This window comes from Phyllobates terribilis, unplaced genomic scaffold (genome assembly GCF_046119375.1).
Source record: "Phyllobates terribilis strain yellow unplaced genomic scaffold, ASM4611937v1 Scaffold_2__4_contigs__length_985480577, whole genome shotgun sequence".
NCBI lineage: Eukaryota > Metazoa > Chordata > Amphibia > Anura > Dendrobatidae > Phyllobates > Phyllobates terribilis.
In genome coordinates this window covers 58027480-58050444 of record NW_027362762.1, presented here as the reverse complement: position 1 = coordinate 58050444, position 22965 = coordinate 58027480, and the positions used below count along the sequence as shown (strand labels likewise).

The following is a 22965-nucleotide window of genomic DNA, read 5'->3' as shown; positions in this document are numbered from 1 at the left end:
CCGCTGGCCAATCAGAGGCTGGCAGCTGATGTTGGGGAGCCCATTAAAGACTACACATGGCAGTAACATCATACGCTGCCAGTGCCTGGGACCCTGAAGTCAGCCCCCCGGCCTCTCCGCCGGCTATTTTGTCGTGGGAGTGGCAGAAGATAAGAGGAATCTTTTTTTTTTTTTTTTTTTTTTTTTTTAAATATGTGTTGGAATAAGCAGCAGAACTGTGGACATTATAGTAGGGAGAAGCCCAGGAATAAGGACATTGCTTACAAGCTGTGGCCCAGGATAAGGACATTATAATAGGAAGGGGCCCAGGATGGGGGACATTTCTAACAAGCTGCGGACCAACATGGGGACATTATTACAGGATGCGGGCCAGGATGGGGGAAATTATAACAGGAAGGGGCCCAGGATGGGGGACATTTCTTACAGGATATGGCCCAGGATGGGGATATTATTATAGAAAGGGATCCAGGATGGGGACATCATTATTACAGCAAGGCGCCCAAGACATGGGACATTTCTTACAGAATGAAACCCAGGACCGGGGACATTATTATAGGAAGGGACCTAGGCTGGAGAGCATTTCTTACAGGATGAGGGTCAGGACAAAGGATATTATTACAGGAAGGGGCCCCTTGATGGAGGACATTATATCAGGATGGGGCCATTGATTGGTGACTCGATTACAGGAAGGAAGACATAGCAAGGGGCCCATGATGTCCGGGATTGAGGATATTATTACATGGGGGGCAAACACATATGTCTTTTTAGGATCTAGAACGCAGCAAGGGCCCATACATTTGACCAAATTGCTAGTGGGGTTAAAGTCCAAATTTTGCATTGAGGCCCATCGGACTCTAAACCGCTGTGCAGCATATTGTAGGTAGCCCTCCTTTTCCACTTTTTGCAGTCACTTTTGCATACTTGTTTTCTATAACTTCTTACACTTTATTGGATATCTGTATATACTATATAGTGTTATATTTTTTATTATTAGGTCAATGATTTTTCTATAAATTACTTATTTATGTGCTAAGTAATTTTCCTCCATATATCTATCTCTGTCACTGGTGACATTGCATTATTGTAGAAAAGAATTTATATACACACATGGGCAAAATTGTTGGTACACTTCTGTTAAATTGAGAAAAACACACAATGGTCCCTGAAGTAAGTTGAAACTGATAAAAGTAATTTTCAATTTAAATTACTGACCATTAACTAATTAAAACCAGACATTGCTTTTGAATTGTGGTTTAATAGAAAAAATATACAAATAAATAACTAATAATGATAATATAAAAAAAAACTAATGAAACTGACCTGGACAAAAATGATGGTAGCCCTAGAAAAGATTGACATTAATTTGACCATAGGGACATATGAAACTAAAGTGTGTCCTGTAATTAGCTTCACAGGTGTCTACTAACTTGTAATCAGTCAATTTGCCTATGTGAAGGGTGAAAAGTAGTCATTGTTCTGTTTGTTATCATGGCATGTACCACACTGAACATGAAGTTAAGGAGAGTTGTCTCAGAAGTTTATAAAGAAATTATAGGCAAACACGATAAAGGTAAAGGCTATAAGACCATCAGGGTATCAACAATTTTGTCCACGTCTAAATATGTTTCTAAACTATTTATGATGTCTGTAGTCTTTATAGGTTTAATAAGCCTATATAATAGGGTAACACAGTCCTTATTTAATAGTGTCATACAGTTCCTACATAACCGTCTGCACACCATTTCAGTAGTATCATAGCCCCATTTGAAAGACATTTCGCTATCCTCTTGTATCGGGAGCTGTATCTTGCTATTCTTGACACTTCCACTGTTGCGGATCTCAGCTTTCAGCAGAAACTTTCAGTATTGTGGCAGAATTAACGGTTTTACGTGGGACATATTATCTGCAATCATCATGATAACATGGCAGTCCAGGGAGAAAATGACACAATCAAGACTGAAAGGTCATACAGTGCAATCTAGAGAGGAACCGCACACATATCAACAAGCTGGAACAGTTAACACAGTTCCTCATGATGCTTCCGCCCGTATAAGCCTGCAGCTGCTGCACACTCCAACAAAGGAAATTGTGTCAAACAGGGATTAGTCAACAACATGGTGCATGTTAGCTCACGATACCTGCCCATGGAAGCCTCCCCAACAGTGACAGTCAGAGTGCCTCCATAGGTGCCCACCATGAGTACTAAGTACAACGCCCCACAATGTAATGTATCACAAGGAATACAAGTGTAATCCAGAGAGCAGAGCTGAGCTACAACACCTTCCACAACCTGCGGACCGGCGTGCCAATGTTTTGTAAGAAGGCAGCCATGTTTTCTGTAATCCCTAACCCCTTTAAGACCGTGTTCTTCTGCAGACATAGACTGTCCGATGGAGATATTGCAGAAGGAATATATCTGTATGGTAATGTGTAATGATTAGCTACCGCAAACATTAAGAGAGGAGGGAAGATGCCCAGAAGCGCTCACCATCCGCACGATGCATTAGGCGCAGGGTATATAGAGTGCGGGGGGAGTAATGACTCCATTAGGTTTATAATGCATAACCCGAGAGAAATAAAAAGTTTACTTGGCAAAGAAAAGTGTCTCATCAGCTGAATCTGAAATTTAGGACCCGATTCATCATTTAGCTTTTTTTCTTTTTGTCACTTTTCTTTTTTTTCCTTGTATTTATTGACATTTGTTTCTTCCAAATTAATCAAAATGGCGCACAGGGCTCATGAGTTGCACAAAGAAAAAATGTTCTTTTTTTTCTGTCTTGAGACACTTTTGTGACTACTGAGGCTGAGTTGCTGCGGCTTCTTCCACTTCTCAATAATATCACTCACAGGTGATGGGGGAAGATTCAGGAGGAAGAAGTGTCATGGACGGACTTGTTACCCCGGTGGCTCCTATTACTCCGCTCTGGTATCAGTGAGCTCCGCACCACCGCCCGTTCTGTCACATGGTAGTAAAGCAGACTGCATAGTGGGGGGCCGCAGGGTATCCATGGGGGGGGGGAATGGGGCCGAATGTTATACACTGGGGGGCCAGAGGCTATTCACCGGGAGCGAGGGGCCGGATGTTATACACCGGGGAAGGTGAGGTGCTGCATGTTATACACTGGGGGCGAGGGGCTGGATTTTATACATCGGGGGGCCAGATGTTATACACCGGGGGCGGGGGGCCGGATGTTATATTCCAGGGAAGGTGAAGTGCTGCATGTTATACACTGAGGGCGAGGGGCCGGATGTTATACACTGAGGGCAAGGGGCCGGATATTATACACTGGGGGTGAGGGGCCAGATGTTATACACCTGGGAGTGAGGGGCCAGATGTTATACACCTGGGGGTGAGGGGCTGGATGTTATACACTGGGGGCGAGGGGCCAGATGTTATACACCTGGGAGTGAGGGGCCAGATGTTATACACCTGGGGGTGAGTGAGGGGCTGGATGTTATACACTGGGGGCGAGGGGCCAGATGTTATACACTGGGGGCGAGGGGCCAGATGTTATACACCTGGGAGTGAGGGGCCAGATGTTATACACTGGGGGGTGAGGGGCCAGATGTTATACACTGGGGGCGAGGGGCCAGATGTTATACACCTGGGAGTGAGGTGCCAGATGTTATACACTGGGGGTGAGGGGCCAGATGTTATACACTGGGGGGTGAGGGGCCAGATGTTATACACTGGGGGGTGAGGGGCCAGATGTTATACACCTGGGAGTGAGGGGCCAGATGTTATACACTGGGGGGTGAGGGGCCAGATGTTATACACCTGGGAGTGAGGGGCCAGATGTTATACACTGGGGGGTGAGGGGCCAGATGTTATACACTGGGGGCGAGGGGCCAGATGTTATACACCTGGGAGAGAGGCCAGATGTTATACACCTGGGGGTGAGGGCCCAGATGTTATACACCTGGGAGTGAGGGGCCAGATGTTATACACCTGGGAGTGAGGGGCCGGATGTTATACACCTGGGGGTGAGGGGCTGGATGTTATACACTGGGGGCGAGGGGCCAGATGTTATACACTGGGGGCGAGGGGCCAGATGTTATACACCTGGGAGTGAGGGGCCAGATGTTATACACTGGGGGGTGAGGGGCCAGATGTTAAACACTGGGGGCGAGGGGCCAGATGTTATACACCTGGGAGTGAGGGGCCAGATGTTATACACTGGGGGTGAGGGGCCAGATGTTATACACTGGGGGCGAGGGGCCGGATGTTATACACCTGGGAGTGAGGGGCCGGATGTTATACACCTGGGGGTGAGGGGCTGGATGTTATACACTGGAGGTGAGGGGCCGGATGTTATACACTGGGGGCGAGGGGCCAGATGTTATACACTGGGGGCGAGGGGCCAGATGTTATACACCTGGGAGTGAGGGGCCAGATGTTATACACTGGGGGGTGAGGGGCCAGATGTTAAACACTGGGGGCGAGGGGCCAGATGTTATACACTGGGGGTGAGGGGCCAGATGTTATACACTGGGGGCGAGGGGCCGGATGTTATACACCTGGGAGTGAGGGGCCGGATGTTATACACCTGGGGGTGAGGGGCCGGATGTTATACACCTGGGGGTGAGGGGCCGGATGTTATACACCTGGGGGTGAGGGGCCAGATGTTATACACTGGGGGGTGAGGGGCCAGATGTTAAACACTGGGGGCGAGGGGCCAGATGTTATACACCTGGGAGTGAGGGGCCAGATGTTATACACTGGGGGGGAGAGGCCAGATGTTATACACTGGGGGGTGAAGGGCCAGATGTTATACACCTGGGGTGAGGGGCCAGATGTTATACACTGGGGGGTGAGGGGCCAGATGTTATACACCTGGGGTGAGGGCCCAGATGTTATACACTGGGGGTGAGGGGCCAGATGTTATACACTGAGGGCGAGGGGCCAGATGTTATACACTGAGGGCGAGGGGCTGCATGTTGTACACTGAGGGCAGTGAGACTGGATGTTATACACTGGAGGTGAGGGGCCAGATGTTAAACACTGGGGGGCGAGAGGCCAGATGTTATACACCTGAGGGTGAGGGGCCAGATGTAATACACTGGGGGGGTGAGGGCCCAGATATTATACACCTGGGGGTGAGGGGCCAGATGTTATACACTGGGGGCGAGGGGCCAGATGTTATACACCTGGGGGTGAGAGGCCAGATGTTATACACCTGGGGGTGAGGGGCCGGATGTTATACACTGGGGGACGAGGGGCCAGATGTTATACACCTGGGAGTGAGGGGCCAGATGTTATACATGGGGGGTGAGGGCCCAGAATTATACACCTGGGGGTGAGGGGCCAGATGTTATACACCTGGGGGTGAGGGGCCAGATGTTATACATCTGGGGGTGAGGGGCCAGATGTTATACACCGGGGGGGTGAGGGCCCAGATGTTATACACTGGGGGTGAGGGGCCGGAAGTTATACACCGGGGGTGAGGGGCCAGATGTTATACACTGGGGGTAAGGGGCCAGATGTTATACACTGGGGGGTGAGGGGCCAGATGTTATACACTGGGGGAGAGAGGATGGATGTTATACACTGGGGGCGAGGGGTCAGATGTTATACACCTGGGGGTGAGGGGCCAGATATTATACATGGGGGGGGTGAGGGCCCAGATGTTATACACCTGGGGGTGAGGGGCCAGATGTTATACATTGGGGCGGGGCCCAGATGTTATACACCTGGGAGTGAGGGGCCAGATGTTATACACCTGGGGGTGAGGGCCAGATGTTATACACCTGGGGGTGAGGGGCCAGATGTTATACACTGGGGGAGAGAGGATGGATGTTATACACTGGGGGCGAGGGGCCAGATGTTATTCACCTGGGGGTGAGGGGCCAGATGTTATTCACCTGGGGGTGAGGGGCCAGATGTTATACACTGGGGGTGAGGGGCCAGATGTTATTCACCTGGGGGTGAGGGGCCAGATATTATACACCTGGGGGTGAGGGGCCAGATGTTATACACTGGGGGAGAGAGGATGGATGTTATTCACCTGGGGGTGAGGGGCCAGATGTTATACACCTGAGAGTGAGGGGCCAGATGTTATACACTGGGGGCGAGGGGCCAGATGTTATACATCGGGAGGCCCATGACACTGAAGGAAAAAGCTGATTTTAATACTAAAAATTAGTGTCCGATACTTTTTTCTCATCATGTTCCTCTGGTGGTGATAGCGGATAGCCAAGGTTTTCTGCCGCCAGACCCCTCTTCCTCCACTCGTAATCTTTCACCTGCAAAAGTATTAGGGCTAAATTTGTCATAAGCCAAGAGAAACTGCTCCTTATTCTCAAAAAATGGAAGACACAACCAATCGGGCTTTACTACTATGTAACACATACAAGATGGCTATGAAAGACAGCTCCGTGTTCCTCTCATGATTTGGGCCTCATTCATCAGAACTGCAACAGTAAAACTAATCTGGGCCAAGCGGGACCTGTGATTGTTAATTCTAGCTTTAAAACATTGGACCGTGCGGCCACATATTGAGGGTCACAACTGCTTCCCAATAAATAAACCTCGTAAGATGAAGAACAAATACGGAAAGTTGTTACCTGGAAAGTTTCTCCTGCTACTGATAAAATACTTCTGGAACTGTTGACTTTGTTACTTTTTATATTTGTGGCTCCCTGGACTCTATTGAAGATTCCGAAAAGTTGGTAACCTGGTGTCATGGACCTACAAGGGGATGTCCGGAGGACGCCACAATATTTGGGTACAACAGGATGATATAGGGGGGAGGAAGGCCCCAAAGGTAGGGAGCAAGAGATGGGACACCTCCTGACACCAACCTGTGCCTAAGCTCCCCTAACACCCTATGCGGGTCCTTCCCCCCGCCGTCGTCACGTGCCTAATCCCTGACTGTCACCTCAACTTACCCTAGCTAGTAAACTGGCCAACAGGGACGCTAACCTTATCACTACTCGTAATGTAACATAGGGTAAGATGACAAACAAGGGACCGGCAGCAAGAAAAACAACTTATAAACAGCAGCAAAGCTCCAACAACGGCACCGGGGCACAGAACTCCTACAGGAGCTCCACACCTCCAACTGGTCTGCACAGAAATGAACTCCACCGGCCTCAAAAAGCGGCCAGCAAGAGGCTAATATTAACCCTTGTTGGACCAAAGGAAAAAAACTAAAATTTAAATTCCAGCATAACTAGAGCTGCCATGAATCCCCTAATGATTCGTGACACCTGATTTTTATAATGTTCCTTTGTAATTTACTTTGGGCCGTGATACTTTTAGAAGTCCTTGCACCTTCTATAAGTCAACATTGGTGTATTTGGCAAATGATCCTTCAAAACCGCATGATTAAAAAGAATGGGCGAGAGATTCTGTAGGATGTTTCTAACAGCTCTGTGATCTTTGGAGAACTATAACTGACTCAATTCCAATGTATGCTCAGTAGGGTCCTATTACTGTGCAATATGCACAGTGACAGTGTGCTCGCTTGCCGGATCTGATCAGAAGTAAGGAGCTGGAAAGAGAGCGCACTGTCAGTGCGCATTGTAAGGAGAAAACCGGCATGTAGGAAAAGCAGAGACCACCACTGCTGCTGCAAGTGACGCTGGTCTCTGCATCTTGGGTATTCTTCTTACATTGCACAGTCAGAGTGCACTCTTTTGCCAGCTGCTAACTTCGATCAGAACCGGCGAGCGAGCGCACTGTCACTCTGCATATTGCACAGTGACAAGATTCTACTGAGCATCTGTTGGAACAGACAACTGACGCATGCTCTATGGAGCAGGAACTATCCTAGACCTTAAAATGGACGACACTGATGATGCTTTGTTTTAGGGAGGGGGAGAGGCTGCGGCAGTTACCGGCGCCTCGATCCCCGTAATGTCGACTCGTTTGACTATCCTATCCCAGCATGCATTGGGGATTCTCAAACGAAGCGTCATCAAAGAGGAAGTAATAAAAAGCTGACATTTTTTATTGATACCATTTTGAACACAAATGACATTTTTATTGCTGTTTATTGTATTTTTTGTGGGGGAGAACAGTGACCGAAAATTATATTTCTAATATTCCGTTTTTTTTTTTTTTGTTCTTTTGTACGTTTTGAATCATTTTATATTTTGATCAGATGTGACAATACCAAATATGTTTTTTTTTATTTTCTTAGTTTCTTTCTTTTTTTGGATGGTGATTTAAACTTTTATATCTTTATTTCTTTTTCAATTTATTTTTTTATTTTCATTTTTCCTTTTTTTCTTTTTAGTCCCCCTAGGTGCATAACTTGTGGTTTGTGGACATGGTTGGAGTCTGCCATTTGGACCCTTAATTCATGTCCATGAAGTGCGGCTCTATATACTGTAATCGGGGGCTATCTCACAGAACAATAGGTGCACAGAAAATTCACCAAAACTGCTCATGTAATGCAAAAATCAGCACGTGATTCCCGGCTATGGGTGCATGAATTTTTGGTCCAATATTTTTTTAATGGTAACTTTAACTATAAATACTTCTAATGAATCAAGTTGTTTCCCAGTTACAGCAACAGCCTAATTCAAATGACCTTTATTTCCAACAAGATGGGGCCCCTCCACATTATTCAAGAGTGGTCCGCGAGTATCTTGATGAAACATTTCCTAATAAATGGATTGGCCAAAGAGGCCCACTTGATTGGCCGGCACGTTCCCCAGACTTGACCCCAATGGATTTTTTCTTTTGGGGAGTACTCAAGGACAAAGCTTAGAGTTGAAAGCCAAAAAGTGTCAGTGATTTGAAAAATTACATAAGAGATGCATTTCAAGAAATTAATACCCAAAGAGACTTGTGCAAAAAAGTTTGTCGAAGTGTAAGAGGCGACTTCAAAGCTGTGCAAATTGTAATGGAAAACAGTTTCAGCCCCTGCATTGATAAAATTTAAGGGCTTTTGTATTATTGTTCAGAATAAAATTTAATTGTAAATGTTATGCTTGTGTTAGTAAATATAATTTTATATATAAATCTAAATAAATGTTATTATTTTTTGTCCACCTACTTTTGGACCACCCTGTATACATATATATACATATATATATATATACATATATATATATATATATATATATATATATATATATATATATATATATATATATACAGTACAGACCAAAAGTTTGGACACACCTTCTCATTTAAATATTTTTCTGTATTTTCATGACTTTGAAAATTGTACATTCACACTGAAGGCATCAAAACTATGAATTAACACATGTGGAATTATATACTTAACAAAAAAGTGTGAAACAACTGAAAATATGTCATATTCTAGGTTCTTCAAAGTAGCCACCTTTTGCTTTGATGACTGCTTTGCACACTCTTGGCATTCTCTTGATGAGCTTCAAGAGGTAGTCACCCGAAATGATCTTCCAACAATCTTGAAGGAGTTCCCAGAGATGCTTAGCACTTGTTGGCCCTTTTGCCTTCACTCTGCGGTCCAGCTCACCCCAAACCATCTCGATTGGGTTCAGGTCTGGTGACTGTGGAGGCCAGGTCATCTGGCGTAGCACCCCATCACTCTTGTTCTTGGTCAAATAGCCATTACACAGCCTGGAGGTGTGTTTGGGGTCATTGTCCTGTTGAAAAATAAATGATGGTCCAACTAAACGCAAACCGGATGGAATAGCATGCCGCTGCAAGATGCTGTGGTAGCCATGCTGGATCAGTATGCCTTCAATTTTGAATAAATCCCCAACAGTGTCACCAGCAAAGCACCCCCACACCATCACACCTCCCCCTCCATGCTTCACGGTGGGAACCAGGCATGTAGAGTCCATCCGTTCACCTTTTCTGCGTCACACAAAGACACGGTGGTTGGAACCAAAGATCTCAAATTTGGACTCATCAGACCAAAGCTCAGATTTCCACTGGTCTAATGTCCATTCCTTGTGTTCTTTAGCCCAAACAAGTCTCTTCTGCTTGTTGCCTGTCCTTAGCAGTGGTTTCCTAGCAGCTATTTTACCATGAAGGCCTGCTGCACAAAGTCTCCTCTTAACAGTTGTTGTAGTGATGTGTCTGCTGCTAGAACTCTGTGTGGCATTGACCTGGTCTCTAATCTGAGCTGCTGTTAACCTGCGATTTCTGAGGCTGGTGACTCGGATAAACTTATCCTCAGAAGCAGAGGTGACTCTTGGTCTTCCTTTCCTGGGGCGGTCCTCATGTGAGCCAGTTTCTTTGTAGCGCTTGATGGTTTTTGCAACTGCACTTGGGGACACATTCAAAGTTTGCCCAATTTTTCGGACTGACTGACCTTCATTTCTTAAAGAAATGATGGCCACTCGTTTTTCTTTACTTAGCTGCTTTTTTTCTTGCCATAATACAAATTCTAACAGTCTATTCAGTAGGACTATCAGCTGTGTATCCACCAGACTTCTGCACAACACAACTGATGGTCCCAACCCCATTTATAAGGCAAGAAATCCCACTTATTAAACCTGACAGGGCACACCTGTGAAGTGAAAACCATTTCCGGTGACTACCTCTTGAAGCTCATCAAGAGAATGACAAGAGTGTGCAAAGCAGTCATCAAAGCAAAAGGTGGCTACTTTGAAGAACCTAGAATATAAGACATATTTTCAGTTGTTTCACACTTTTTTGTTAAGTATATAATTCCACATGTGTTAATTCATAGTTTTGATGAAAATACAGAAAAATCTTTAAATGAGAAGGTGTATCCAAACTTTTGGTCTGTACTGTATATATATATATTTATTTATTTTTATTTTTTTTTTGGCTTTTTGGGACTAATTTGCACTTAGTAACTTTTTTTTTAAGTGACATTTTACATATCCAGCGTCTCAAGACGGTGGCGGAACATGATCCTGTTACCACGGCAACCATGGGAGATTCTGGGTATTTCGAGGCTGACATACTTATCTCAAGTACAAATTATTTGTTTCTTCTATGTTATTACAGAAGAACCCCATAGAGAGCGGGATCCGACTGAAAAGGGTCCCACGTGATTTTTTTTTTTTTGACTCGTGTACATCCTCGCCGACTCAATTCATGTCACCTTCAAAGGAGCCGACATCATTAGACGCGCTAATAATTTGCGCTGCCTCCGACGCTTTGTTGTCTTCCTCTAGCTAAGTGGAAACAGGCAGCGGAAAATGTTTCATCATCTCATACGGCGTCGATACCAGTTCACATGTACATGCATGTGATTGAGAGGCGTGCAGATGCAGCAGAGCCGAGTTTGTTCCTTCGTGCAATGATTTATGTATTTTCTGGCGTCGTACATAGGACTGCAGGAAACCTCTGCCATTCTTTGCATCAGGGATGTGGATAACCCCCCCCCCCCCAATACACCTGTGTCACCACTAGAGGGTGCTGTTTCAGGGCTCAAAACTTTTCACATTTACAGAACTGGGAAAAAGTTTTAGGCAGGTGCTGCAAAGTTGGAAACTAAATCATCAGGGAGGCATCTGATTGGTCCCAAATTAATTCTGCAGCAGGAAAAACTACCCCAAATATCCAACCAATGTCATCAAGAGGAGGGGTCCCAGAAGTGATGATCTGCGGGGGGCAGAGCCCTGATCACACTTTTATCGCATTTTTGACGCTGTCTCTTTTTGGTGTGTCATGCCTTAAAGGGGTTATCCATTACTTGGACAACCCTTCTCATTCCTCATGTTTGGCCCCGTTATAAGTAAAAACACCTATACTCACCCTTGGTACCGGCACATTCTGAGTTGTTTTTTTTAAATTTCTTTAATTGGCCGGACAACCCCTTTAAGTCTCCTGGTCACTAGTGATAGTGAAATGAGTACGCTGCCCCTGCCCTTGGTAATAAGACTTTGTTCACGCTTCCACTATGGATTCTGGTTACATCAGGTGGCGAAATGTTCTGCCGGATCCATCACATGACCGATATCCCTAGTGTGCCCGTCAGACCTCGTTGACTTCTAATTGGGTCTTTCGGGTTGTTTGGATTTCCCCTGGATTCAGCACTATTCTTGTTGTCAAATCTGCAGAGATTGCCGAGTCTACTATGACCGTGTGAACAGAAATTGAGATGACTCTGCAGCCTCTGTCCCATTCTACACGGCAAAGCTGAAATGTGTCTACACCGGTGCTATGTGAAAACTGAAATATTACAGTGCTGAACTGTAGGAAAAACAGTAAAAAATAGATAAATATGCATCACTGAGGACCAGTGTAAATTCCCAATGGGGATGACCACTTTAAGGTAGAGCAAAGTCGGCCAAACCCACCAATTTCTGGGGCTCGCCTCCTGACATCAGGTGAAAGACAGATTGGTCCTGTGGCATCTTCTATGCCCTGATCTCAGCACAAGATTATTCCACTATCCCTATTGAAAACATATGCACTCTCAGTCATATGGAGCGTGCATTTATATGGGGATCAGCTAATCATTGCTGAAGATGTATGGGAACCTTTGCGCTTAAAGGGGTTGTCCAGCTTCCTCCGGCTTCAGTTTGTTTTAAAAAAAAAAAACTGAAGTAAACTGTACTCACCCTTCCCAGGTCCAACTCTTTAGTCTCTGTTGTTGTTCCTGGCATTTATCATTGTCTACAGGGATGACTTCACATTGACACCGTTGCAACTAATCGGTGAGCTCACTGATTGGCTGCAGTACTGTTGATGTGATGACAGTAACAGATTCCAAATGCAGAAGCAAAGACTCAGAGCTGGACCTGGGGAGGGTAAATATAGGACTTTTTTTTTTTTTTTTTAATGAACAGCAGCTAGAGGAGAGGAGTTTTCTGAAATCGGAGACCCTCTGTTATTTGTGCACATATCCAGACGCACGTCTCCTTTAACAAGATATCTTTAAGGACTCCTGTCTTAAAACCTCACCGCTAATTAGGTGCACAAAGCACTCGGCGTGTTCACCTATTACGCATAGTTAATAACCTCCCCCGCCGGTGTCAAAACATCAGGGATTGGGGGGGGAGCTAGTTAAAACATAAAAGTGTTAGATGCAAATTTGTGGTAGCGAAAAGTATTATGCAAATCCCAATTAATGAAGAAATCCATATTCATACGGCAGGGACGTGAACGAGCAGGAATATACGGCGGACGGAGGAAAGCGCCATTTATCAGGGACTGTAAAGTGCGGGCACTCGGCCGCATCAGTGGAGACACGGGGTCCTCCGTCATTTTGCAAACATTTTCGGTTTTAATAATGGAAGACTTATAAACATCCCATTGATATAATAGAGGTTGTGTAATGCCTCATTTCCCCTGTGGTGGCGCTGCAGGGGAATTATTTGTTTACTGTCTGTGAATGTAAATTCTTATTTAAAACTTGGCCGGGTACATGGGCCGCACATATAAAAAAAATTATTCTTTGTAGATTGAGATGATGTTTTCCATAATACCATTTTATTTTCTATACAACATTTTTGACCACTTTTTATTCCATTTTTTTGTGCGTCGGTATAATGAAAAAAAAAAAACTAGATTCCTGGCTTTTTTTTTATTAATTTCTTTTAATGGTGTTCATAGCTTGGGTTATTCCGAGCGAGGTGATACCAAATGTGTACTTTTTTTTGTTTACACTACTTTTTGCATAAAATTGCATTTTTAGTGGCAAAATATTTTTCTGTTATTTTTTCATAATTTATTTTGAAATTTTTGTAACCATTTTAACAATTTTATGTCCTTAAATTGGCCCTATACAGTAATATTGTCTTAGAATTGGCCCTATATAGCAACTCTGGCCCCTTCCTGTCATAATAATAATCTTTTTATTTATATAGCACCAACATATTCCGCAGCACTTTACAATTCAGACAGTTTACAGACATTAGTGGCACTGCCCCCATCGGGGCTCACAATCTACATTCTCTATCTGTATGTCTTTGGAATGTGGGAGGAAACCGGAGAACCCGGAGGAAACTCACACAAACACCGGGAGAACATACAAACTCCTTGCAGATGTTGTCCTTGGTGTTCCCCATCCTGGCCCCCATCTTGTAGTAATGTCCTCCATCCTGTAATAATGTCTCCGCCCTGGCTCTGTTCAATAATAATATTCCCATCTTGGTACTGTCCTGCAATAATGTCCTCCATCCTGTAATAATGTCCCTCATTCTGGCCCCCATCTTGTAATATTGTCCCATAATGTTGTAATGTTCCACATCCTGTGATAACGTCCCTTGTCTTTGCCCTAATCCTGTGATAATGTCATCCATCCTGTATTATTGTCCTTGTCCTGGCCCCATCCTGTCATAATGTCCCCATTTTTTGCCCCATGCTGTGATAATGTCCCCCATTTTGTAATAATGTTCTTCATCCTGTGATAATGTCCTTCTTCCTGGTTCCCATCCTGTGATAGTGTCCTTCTTCCTGGTTCCCATCCTGTGATAGTGTCCTTCTTCCTGGTTCCCATCCTGTGATAGTGTCCTTCTTCCTGGTTCCCATCCTGTGATAATGTCCTTCTTCCTGGTTCCCAACCTGTGATAATGTCCTTCTTCCTGGTTCCCATCCTGTAATAATGTCCTCCCGCTGCTCCTGACATGAACATTAAAAAAAAAAAAAAAAAGATTCTTCATACCTGTTCCTGCTCCCACAGCAAACAGCGTCCTCTTCCTCCTCCACATCCAAGGCAGGGGAGTGGCACATGACAATGACTTCATACGCCACCTGCGACGGGCATTCCAACATTAGCTAATAGGCCAGTGGCTGGTATAGGTATTGCGGTGTAAGGAGCCGGTGGCTCTCTGCACCATGATACATTTCAGCTTAAAGTGCATCCGAGGACGCGCATTCAACTGAAAAAAAGCACTGGTTAGCGGCACCCTTCTTCCCTGGACCACGACGCAATCTTCTTGGGATCTCTGATGCCCGTGGGCCTCGTGTTTGATACCCCTGGTCTAAACTGATATATTGCAACAGACCTTATCTGCTGTGGAAGCAGGGCAAAATCAGGTTTGGGTTTTAGGCTGGGATTGCACGTGGAGTTTGCATGGCAGTAGGGCACCGTGTGGCCTGGGAAAACCGAACTCATGGTCCTCAACCTTTGGCTGTAGGTAAGGCATAAGGTTAGGATTTCAGTTTGTCTCTTCTGTTACAGGAACAGAAAAACAAAATTAATCTCCACTGCAGTACGGTGTGCCAAATTGATTAAGAAGAACAAGCCTTTAAATAAGTTTGGCACAATTTTGAGCCGCCGTGTGTGCCCCACCCCCCCAAAAAAATTGGCACAATCTCAGCTGCCATAAATTATTGGTATAGTTTATGCCAGTTTTCTGCCATACATTATAACAAATGCGTGGCGATTGGTTGTGCCCCTATTTGGCTAAGCCTTGCCCACTTTTTTAAAAACTTGGAAGGGCAAAAAGACTGACTGTAAACAAAGAAAGAGACGAGCACAGGAGCGTCAGCACCAGACTGCTCGGGAAAAGAAGAGATTTTTTTTCTTCTTTTCTAACATTTGCAGATGTTTTTTTTAAAAAAAATCAAAAAGTTGGAAAACTTAAAAAAAAAAATTTTTTAGCAGGAAATGTCAAGCTTGATGATGTTGTCCAGAAAGTAAAAATCTCTCCTGGTCATGAGATGACCACACAAGTCATACATAGGTCTGATAACTTATATAGAAACGAGCCGCGTACCTCTGCTATTACCCCAGACTACCCAACAGTCCCAAATTTTCCATGACTGTTGTGATTTTTTCAAAAGTATAAAGGCTGAAAAGGGACGGATTTGCACAAAGTCCCCTCAGCACATGGGAGCCTTCAGGTGGAATATGGAGATGGAGTTTTTAAGCGCGTCCGGGGAAGGGACTAAAGTCCCTAAATTGGCCATGTGATGAAACAGCTTCTAATCTTAATCAGCCAGGCATCTAGATTTGTTAAGCCAAGAGAAATACACTATTGTGTTTGTATTGACCTGTGAATATATGTGTGTTTCTTTGGCTGGTCAAGAACAGTGACTCCAGGTGAAACAATGATGTTTTGCTAATTGCATATTGTGCTAAAGCCAGCTAGATGTTGATTTAAAGAATGCCCCTGCTATACCAACTATGTAAATTGATTAAATGCCCAAACTATGAGACCTGTGCCCTGTGAAACAATATCATCCCTAACCCTTGACCTGTGGATGTGTACTTAAAAGGACACTTGTAACTATTTAAGGAACATGTGCCTCTATAGCAGAGAGAATTGAAACAGAGAATCAAAAGATTAGAGACACTTGTAAGAACATCAGCTTGGTAGCATGGCTCGATCTAGAGAGACACAGATTTGGATTCTACATGATTCCGGCCTAAGGGTACACAGCCCTGACTGGAAGAATATGGATCTGCTCCAATGACCATCAGAGAACCCATGGATACATTTGGGGAGACCAGGCTGGGACGATGAAGTCACCTGGCCCCATGGATATGTTGTTTGGGGTTGCCAGGTGGGACCCTCCGGTCGCCTGGAACCCATGGAGATGTTCGGAGAAGCCAGCTTGGGACCAGCCAATCATCAGGCCCCATGGAAACTCTCGGAGAGGCCAGGGTGGGACCATCGGGTCTCCTACCCTTGTACCTTGATGGACTGTCAGCTTCCTAAGCTTGCCGCTATCTCCTCTCGGTGGGGGCCCGCCAAAAGCAGGGGGGCCACTGGTTGATGTAGTTGGCCCTGGAAGTCCCAAAGTCGCAGTTCTATCCCAGGCAGGCCAGCGGAATGGTGAGACTGTGTAATGTTGTACCATCTTGGGTATTTGCTGGGACAGTTGTATATGTTTATTGTCCGTTTGGTGGTTCCATAAAGTATTGCCACACTGTTTTACCCTCACCCTGTGTTGTCCGATTAGTGTTACGCCCACAGAAGACCCCTGGTTTTCACAGCCCACAACAGTGTCGGTAGCGTCGTTATCACCTGGAAGGTGTGTAAGCAGAATATTCTCAGGATGATCCCAATGTCATGAAGATTTGGTTCACACGTCCTGTTCTTACTTTAATGAATTCTTATTATCTATTTGTAGTTGGAGGCCCACAATGGATCCAATGAGAACACGACCAGCGATGATCCCAATATTGAGAACCACCTGTACGAGGCAACGACTGCAAAGAGAACGGTAATGTGACGACTGGTGCTTGGCTTTGGCCTTGATACTTTATATATATATATTGTAATGCAGCGCCTTGCTTGGCATTACTGTATGGTTCAGGGTATGTTTTGGCCGACCAGTTACCTCCCCCTCAGCTGACTGGTCACATGACTGTAACATCACACAGGTCCTTCTGCACACTGAAGGTCTGAACACTTGACTGTGACATCAGCTCAGGTCCTGTCTGTGTGTGTGTGTGTGTGTGTGTGTGTTCTACAGGATATAAAAACCCTGTTAATTTGAGCCAAGGTGTGTTAGGCGTGAGGCCTCTTCCCCGTGTGTGGGGGCACCGTTCGTGTGAGGCCGAGTGGAGCCTGGCAGCCTGAAAGGTCGAGACTGGATCCTGTGCGTGGATGCTAGTGGCCTTGGAAGGCAGCGGCTTGGTGAAGAGTCCTGAAAGGCGCAGGCTGGATGTCAAGTGTGAAAGACATACCAGTAGCCTTTGAGGGTACGAGAGCTGGAGACCCCCATCTGGGAAAACCGGCTTGGTGAAGAGTCCTGAAAGGCGCAGGCTGGATGTTGTGTGTGTGAAGCATACCAGTAGCCTTAGAGGGAGCGACGGCTAGAGACTAGAGATGAGCGTTGTTCTACTCGAACTGTTCGCCAATCTCAAATTCGAGCTGTTTTGGGCGGTGTTCGAGCCGTTCGGCGAACACGAACAATTTGAGAAAAATTCGGCTGTTCGAGGTTATGTTCGATAACTGTTCGTGCACCAAAATCATAACTGGATTTTTTCTCAGTAATGATGAAAATTAATGTTAATACGCAGTTTGAGTGTACAGCGGGGCGGGGGGAGGGGCAGGGGATGGATCTCTGCAGGAATAATGAAGATCTCCATTTTTTTTTCTCTTTCCCGCATTTACAGTGGGGAGGTGCAATCTGTCAGCCTATCAGCAGCGCACACACGGAGCGAAGTGCTTTTTTTCACACAAGCAAGGGCATGTGTCATTGGCAGTGTATGTCACATGTCCTTGCCCTATAAGACCAAGCCATTTTCCCCGTCGCCACCATTTTCTCACTGCTGCAGCTGCGTGTTAGATGGCACCGCTGTTGCTGTGTGCGCTATACCTTGTTAATTTCAAGCCAATTTTCGCACAAATCTACAGATAGCTTGGGAGTAGGGAATAGTTGTGATTGCAGTCCTTTTAAGGACTAGGTTACAGGATTTCCTACGACTTTTATCAGGCAGGTCTGTGCTCTTAAATAGATAGGTTGTGGGAGTAAAGACTAATTGTAATTGGAGTCCTTTTCAGGACTAGGTTACATCAGTTCCTATCAGTTTTTGCCAGGCAGGCCTGTGCCAGTGCTGTGCAAGTTTTTTTCACAGCATTTGGCTGAATCTAGCAAAGCTAATCCTTTTTGGCCTATTGCAGAGTGTGTTAGTCAGTGGAGTAGTCTATCTGTGTTGCAAGATATACCACCTGTGTATAGAATACCAATTTTTTTACTGCACCTAGTGAAGTAAAATCTTTTGGGCATAGCATCATTCTATTAGTCCATCTATACTGACCTCCATCAGGTTGCAAATTGAATATAATTTTTTTCTGCATCTAGCTCTGAAAAAATATTGGGCTTCTAGCTGTGTGTGGGACTTGTTCTATTAATCCATCTATACAGACCTCCATCAGGTTGCAAACTGAATATATTTTTTTCTGCATCTACCTCTGAAAAAATATTGGGCTTCTAGCTGTGTGTGGGACTTGTTCTATTAATCCATCTATACAGACCTCCATCAGGTTGCAAACTGAATATATTTTTTTCTGCATCTACCTCTGAAAAAATATTGGGCTTCTAGCTGTGTGTGGGACTTGTTGTATTAGTCCATCTATACTGACCTCCATCAGGTTGCAAACTGAATATATTTTTTTCTGCATCTACCTCTGAAAAAATATTGGGCTTCTAGCTGTGTGTGGGACTTGTTCTATTAATCCATCTATACAGACCTCCATCAGGTTGCAAACTGAATATATTTTTTTCTGCATCTACCTCTGAAAAAATATTGGGCTTCTAGCTGTGTGTGGGACTTGTTGTATTAGTCCATCTATACTGACCTCCATCAGGTTGCAAACTGAATATATTTTTTTCTGCATCTACCTCTGAAAAAATATTGGGCTTCTAGCTGTGTGTGGGACTTGTTGTATTAGTCCATCTATACAGACCTTCATCAGGTTGCAAACTGAATATATTTTTTTCTGCATCTACCTCTGAAAAAATATTGGGCTTCTAGCTGTGTGTGGGACTTGTTCTATTAATCCATCTATACAGACCTCCATCAGGTTGCAAACTGAATATATTTTTTTCTGCATCTAGCTCTGAAAAAATATTTGGCCTTCTAGCAGTGTGTGGGACTTTCTCTATTAGTCCATCTATGCTGACCTCCATCAGGTTGCAAATTGAATATAATTTTTTTCTGCATCTAACCCAGCCAATAGTTTTGGCCTAATACCACAGTTTGGCCACTCAGCTCTGCTCGGTTCCCATCCATTGTTTTTTTGTGCAAACAACTCCAGAGTTGTTAATTAGTTAACCACCAAAATGAGTGGAAAAAGGCCTGCTGCTGGTGGAAAGGGGAATAGGCGTGTTGGGAAGGGGAAAAAAGGTTGTGTCCGTGGGGTAGGTGTTAAAGCAACAGTAACATCTGCAGAAGAAAGACCATCTTCCAGCCAAACTAAAATGTCTACTTCTTTTAGCGGACAATGTGATAAGATCCCTTTCTTACGGCCACGCCAATCGCTACAAATTCCAGATGAGGCACAAAAACAGCAGGTGCTTCAACGGATATCAAGTGCTCCTTTAAGTGGGCTCTCCTCCACATCAACTTCAACATCACAAATACTCCAGTCCTCAAAGGTGTCACCCCAATCGCACTTGCTTCCTAACAGCTCCCAAATCTCCAGCTGCCCGTCTGAGTATGAGGTAGAACAGATGGTTGAGTCTGCAGAGCTGTTTACTCATACTATAGCCTGGGAATCAGAGGTCGACTCCAGCGCTTCTGTGAATCCAGACGAGGAAATGATCTGCACTGATGCCCAGAATCTTTATGAGTCGGATCCAGGACCAGACGCAGAAGGTTCTGACCATAATGTAGACCCTCATTCCCAAACTGTAACTCCTGTTGGTGGAGACAATGAGGAAGACGATGATAAGACTCAAATACCTGATTGGAGCGACAACTTTAGTTTTTTGTCAGGGCAGGAACAGGTTGGCTCTGAGGACGACGGGTGTGATAACGCACAGGGTGATGATGATGAGGTTGGAGATCCCACTTACTGTCAACCCACAGTCAGCCAAGAGATGAGGTCAGCAGAGGAGGTGGAGGAAGATGCTAGTGACGACGAGGTCAGGTTGCGCCTTCCTGGACAGAGACGTAGTACTGGAAGCACGTCAACAACTGCATCCTCAAACACAACTCTGCCTCTCACCACAAGTCGTGGTGGCTCTTCAGGTCGCATGGGTGCTAAGCCTTGCATAGCCTGGGCATTTTTTCAGATCGATAAAGATGACCCAACTCGTGTTATCTGTAACATTTGTCAGCAAAAGCTAAGTAGAGGCCAAAAAATACATAGTTTGAGTACTTCATGCATGAACCGGCACATGGACATGAAGCATAAGTTGCAGTGGGAAGCTCAGTGTGCTACAATGCGGCCTAGCCGGCCGGGCCAACCACCGTCTGCCATATCTTGTGCATCCGCGGCCTCTTCATCCTCTGTGACTGGGGGGACAGCAGTCACACCTGTTTTGGGGCGCAGACCTGCCACCTTTTTACCCGCAACAGCCAGCGTGATTGGCAGGTCATCATTTTCTTTGGAGGTGGTAACAGCAGCTGGTGTTGAGCGCTGTCCGACATCGATAGCACCACCTTTGGATCAAGGCAACCTAACATGTCCGCCTGCATCTTCCTCACAGACCGGCAGTTTGCCGGGGACACCCTTATCAACCCCGTCTAAGCACAATAGCCAGCCCTCGGTCCCTCAGATGTGGACAAGTAAAAGACCATTTCCTCCTAGCCATGAGAAAGCTAAGAGGTTGAATTTCACCATCTGCAAGTTCTTGGCTACAGAAATGCTGCCTTTCCGCCTGGTGGACACAGAGGATTTTCGAGACCTTATGTCCGTCGCAGTGCCCCAGTGCCAGATGCCCAGTCGGCACTACTTCTCAAAGAAAGGTGTGCCTGCGCTCCACCAGCATGTCGCACACAACATCACCGCTTCTTTGAGAAACTCTGTGTGTGACAGGGTGCATTTCACCACAGACACTTGGACGAGTAGGCATGGACAGGGGCGTTACATGTCGCTGACTGGGCACTGGGTAACTATGGTGACAGCAGGACAAGGGGCTGCTGTCCAAGTCTTGCCGTCCCCACGAGTTGTGCGTCAATCCTCTTTATGTCAAAGTTCCTCCACTGCTTCTGCCTCCTCAACCTCCTCTCGGTCTTCCACCTGCACCCAAAGCCTGTCTGGTCATGCCACAAGCTTTCTAACTGCGCAGAAGGGATCCTGCACACCTCCTTACTATGCTGGCAGTAGGGCTCAACGTCATCAGGCGGTTTTTACATTGAAATGTCTGGGAAATGTGAGTCACACAGCTGAGGAGTTGTGGTCAGCTCTGGAGAACCAATTTCATGAATGGTTGTCTCCACTGGACCTGAAACCAGGGAAGGCCGTGTGCGACAATGCTGCAAACCTGGGTGCGGCCCTTCGCCGGGGCAATGTCACACACGTGACTTGTATGGCTCACGTGTTGAACCTGGTTGTCCAGCAATTTTTAGCCCACTATCCCAGACTAGATGGCCTTCTGCAGAGGGCACGGTCGCTGTGTGCTCACTTCCGCCGTTCGCATCCCGCAGCTCAGCGACTTACATCTCTACAGAAGTCGTTGGGCCTGCCACTTCACCGGCTAAAATGCGATGTGCCTACCCGGTGGAATTCAACTCTGCACATGTTGCAGCGACTGTGGCAGCACCGACAAGCCCTGGTGCAATACGTTCTGACGTATAGCCTGGGCCAACGAGATTCAGAGGTGGGGCAAATCACGCTGGAGGAGTGGTCTCAGATCAGGGACCTATGCACCCTTCTGCACAGTTTTGAAATGGCGACAAAGATGTTTAGTGCTGACGATGCCATTATCAGCATGACTATTCCGGTGATTTACATGCTGGAGCACATGTTAAACAGAATTCGGAGTCAGGTGGTGGCACAAGAGGAGGTGGAGGAAGTAGAGGAGGAGGAGTTGTATGCGGAAGGGCTAACATCTGCAAGGTCCAGAAGGTCGGCAGCACCAAGGCGGCAGGCATGTGAGGGTGGGGGAGATGGTTTTACCAGGGCGCATGGTAGCAGCCAAACTAGTGAGGAAGGTGCAGGAGCCCAGGAAGAAGTGGAGGACGAACTGATGGAAGACTCATCAGATGAGGGAGACCTTGATCACATTTCTGTTGTGCAAGGTTGGGGGGAGAGGACAGAGGAAGGAAGCATGATTGTTACCTCGCCACCAACACAACAGGGACTTGGTGCTCCTGGATGCGCAACACACATGAGTGCCTTCTTGCTGCACTACCTGCAACATGACCCTCGAATTGTGAGAATTAGAAATAATCCTGACTACTGGGTTGCCACACTGTTAGATCCCCGGTACAAAAGTAAATTTGCAGAAATTATTCCTGCCATAGAAAGGGATGCACGCATGCAGGAGTATCAGCAGAGACTGTTGCAGAATCTTACATGTGCTTTTCCACAAAATACCAGTGGTGCACGTAGTGAATCTCACAGTTCCAACTTGCCAACCGTGGGACCGTCAAGTGTTCAGCACTCAAACCGTAACAGAACCACAGTATCTGCTGGTAACATCAATTTTGCGGAATCATTTCACCACTTTTTTAGCCCATCCTTTGCAAGGCC

The 22965-nt window shown here is 45.8% G+C and overlaps 1 protein-coding gene across 2 annotated transcripts in view; it reads left to right on the top strand.

Moving 5' to 3' along the window:
- DLG2 (discs large MAGUK scaffold protein 2) overlaps positions 1–22965 on the top strand; it is a 1666258-nt gene that overhangs the window by 214286 nt on the left and 1429007 nt on the right. For both annotated transcript variants that reach the window (XM_073661710.1, XM_073661711.1), the window contains exon 4: positions 16946–17038. In XM_073661710.1, the coding sequence (XP_073517811.1) occupies positions 16946–17038 (93 nt within the window). The remainder of the gene's footprint in view (positions 1–16945; positions 17039–22965) is intronic.